The 1246-nt window shown below is 40.4% G+C and overlaps 1 protein-coding gene across 1 annotated transcript in view; it reads left to right on the top strand.

Moving 5' to 3' along the window:
* Positions 1-656, top strand: part of LOC113457439 (testis-expressed protein 13C-1-like) — a 2327-nt gene extending 1671 nt beyond the window's left edge. Inside the window, exon 2 of the mRNA XM_026784782.1 lies at positions 607-656. Coding sequence (XP_026640583.1) covers positions 607-656 — 50 coding nt within the window. The remainder of the gene's footprint in view (positions 1-606) is intronic.
* Positions 657-1246: the final 590 nt, after the last annotated feature.

Below are 1246 nucleotides of genomic sequence, written 5' to 3'. Positions count from 1 at the left end.
CGTTATTTTTTCTGCTGTGTAGGACTCCATTGTGTAAATGTACCACATTGTTCTTATCCATTCTTGGATCGAGGGGCATTTAGGTTGTTTCCAGGTTCTGGCTATGACAAACAATGCTTATATGAACATAGTTGAGCACATGTCCTTGTGGCACGGTTGAGCATTCTTTGGATATATCCCCAAAAGTGGTATGAAATTACCCTCTGTAGCACAGTAAATGTAATTGCATATGTGGATCTCTTTCTCCAGATTCAGTCATATATATAATTTGTGTTGAATTGAAAGATGAAATTCCACTGAGTGTGTTCATTTATCTTTAAAAGGAAAACATCTCCAGTTGCAGGGATGTTTACAAGTGAAGAGTAGTTGCTGTATTTAGCTACCAGTGTGAAGAAGCTGATGTTTTGGAACATTCTCTTTTCTTTCTCTGTGCTCTCCTCAGTTCCCTTCTTGCATAACTCCAGATCTTCTGAAGGGCACAGCTATGTCTGTAAAACAAAAGATGCAGTGTGCTCCAGGTACATTGCTTTTCCTGTGAGAGCGCGATTGCCGTTTCTTTCATTTGTTTTTCTAACATTCATGGGTGCTATTCTTTGTGTCTCTAAGTTCTAGAAACTTTGCATGAAGGAGAAGAATTCCCAGCTTCCAGTGTGTGAGTCTTCATGAAATGTCCTTCAGCAGCAGCCTTCACCTCAGTAAGACCTCAGCTAGCTGCTGCTACAAAGAACATGAGAAACTGAGGAAAAGAACATGTCTGGGTATAGATTTTAGAACAACAAAAAGCATACAGGTTTTGTTAGAACTTAACCCACTGACATTGCAGAGTTCAAAGGGATTCACGGCCAATGTAAACTTTTAGAGGATGTCACAAGTTTGTGCAATTTCATTCATTAGTTCATTGAACGGTTATTGATAAGTTGGCATATGGTAGAAACTGCAATTACATTACCCGGTATGCACATTAGAATCCCTTTGGGTATGGTTGGTTAGGTGAGAGTAGAGAACATAATTTCAGACATGGTATGGGTCATGATGTCCTATGATCCTGCATGAAATAGAACCTTTGTCCACCATATTCAGAGAGTCCGGGTTTATCCCCTGCTTTGATGTGGGAGTGTCATATATCAATCTGTTGATTTCATTGGTTAAGGAATAAAGAAACTGCCTAGGCCCCTTGATAGGCCAACCCTTAGGTGGGTGGAGTAAACAGAACAGAAGGCTGGGAGAAAGAAGCTGAGTCAGGGAG

This window comes from Microtus ochrogaster, chromosome X, assembly GCF_000317375.1.
Source record: "Microtus ochrogaster isolate Prairie Vole_2 chromosome X, MicOch1.0, whole genome shotgun sequence".
In the NCBI taxonomy this organism is placed as follows: Eukaryota; Metazoa; Chordata; class Mammalia; order Rodentia; family Cricetidae; genus Microtus; species Microtus ochrogaster.
This window is presented reverse-complemented; position numbering and strand designations above follow the sequence as displayed.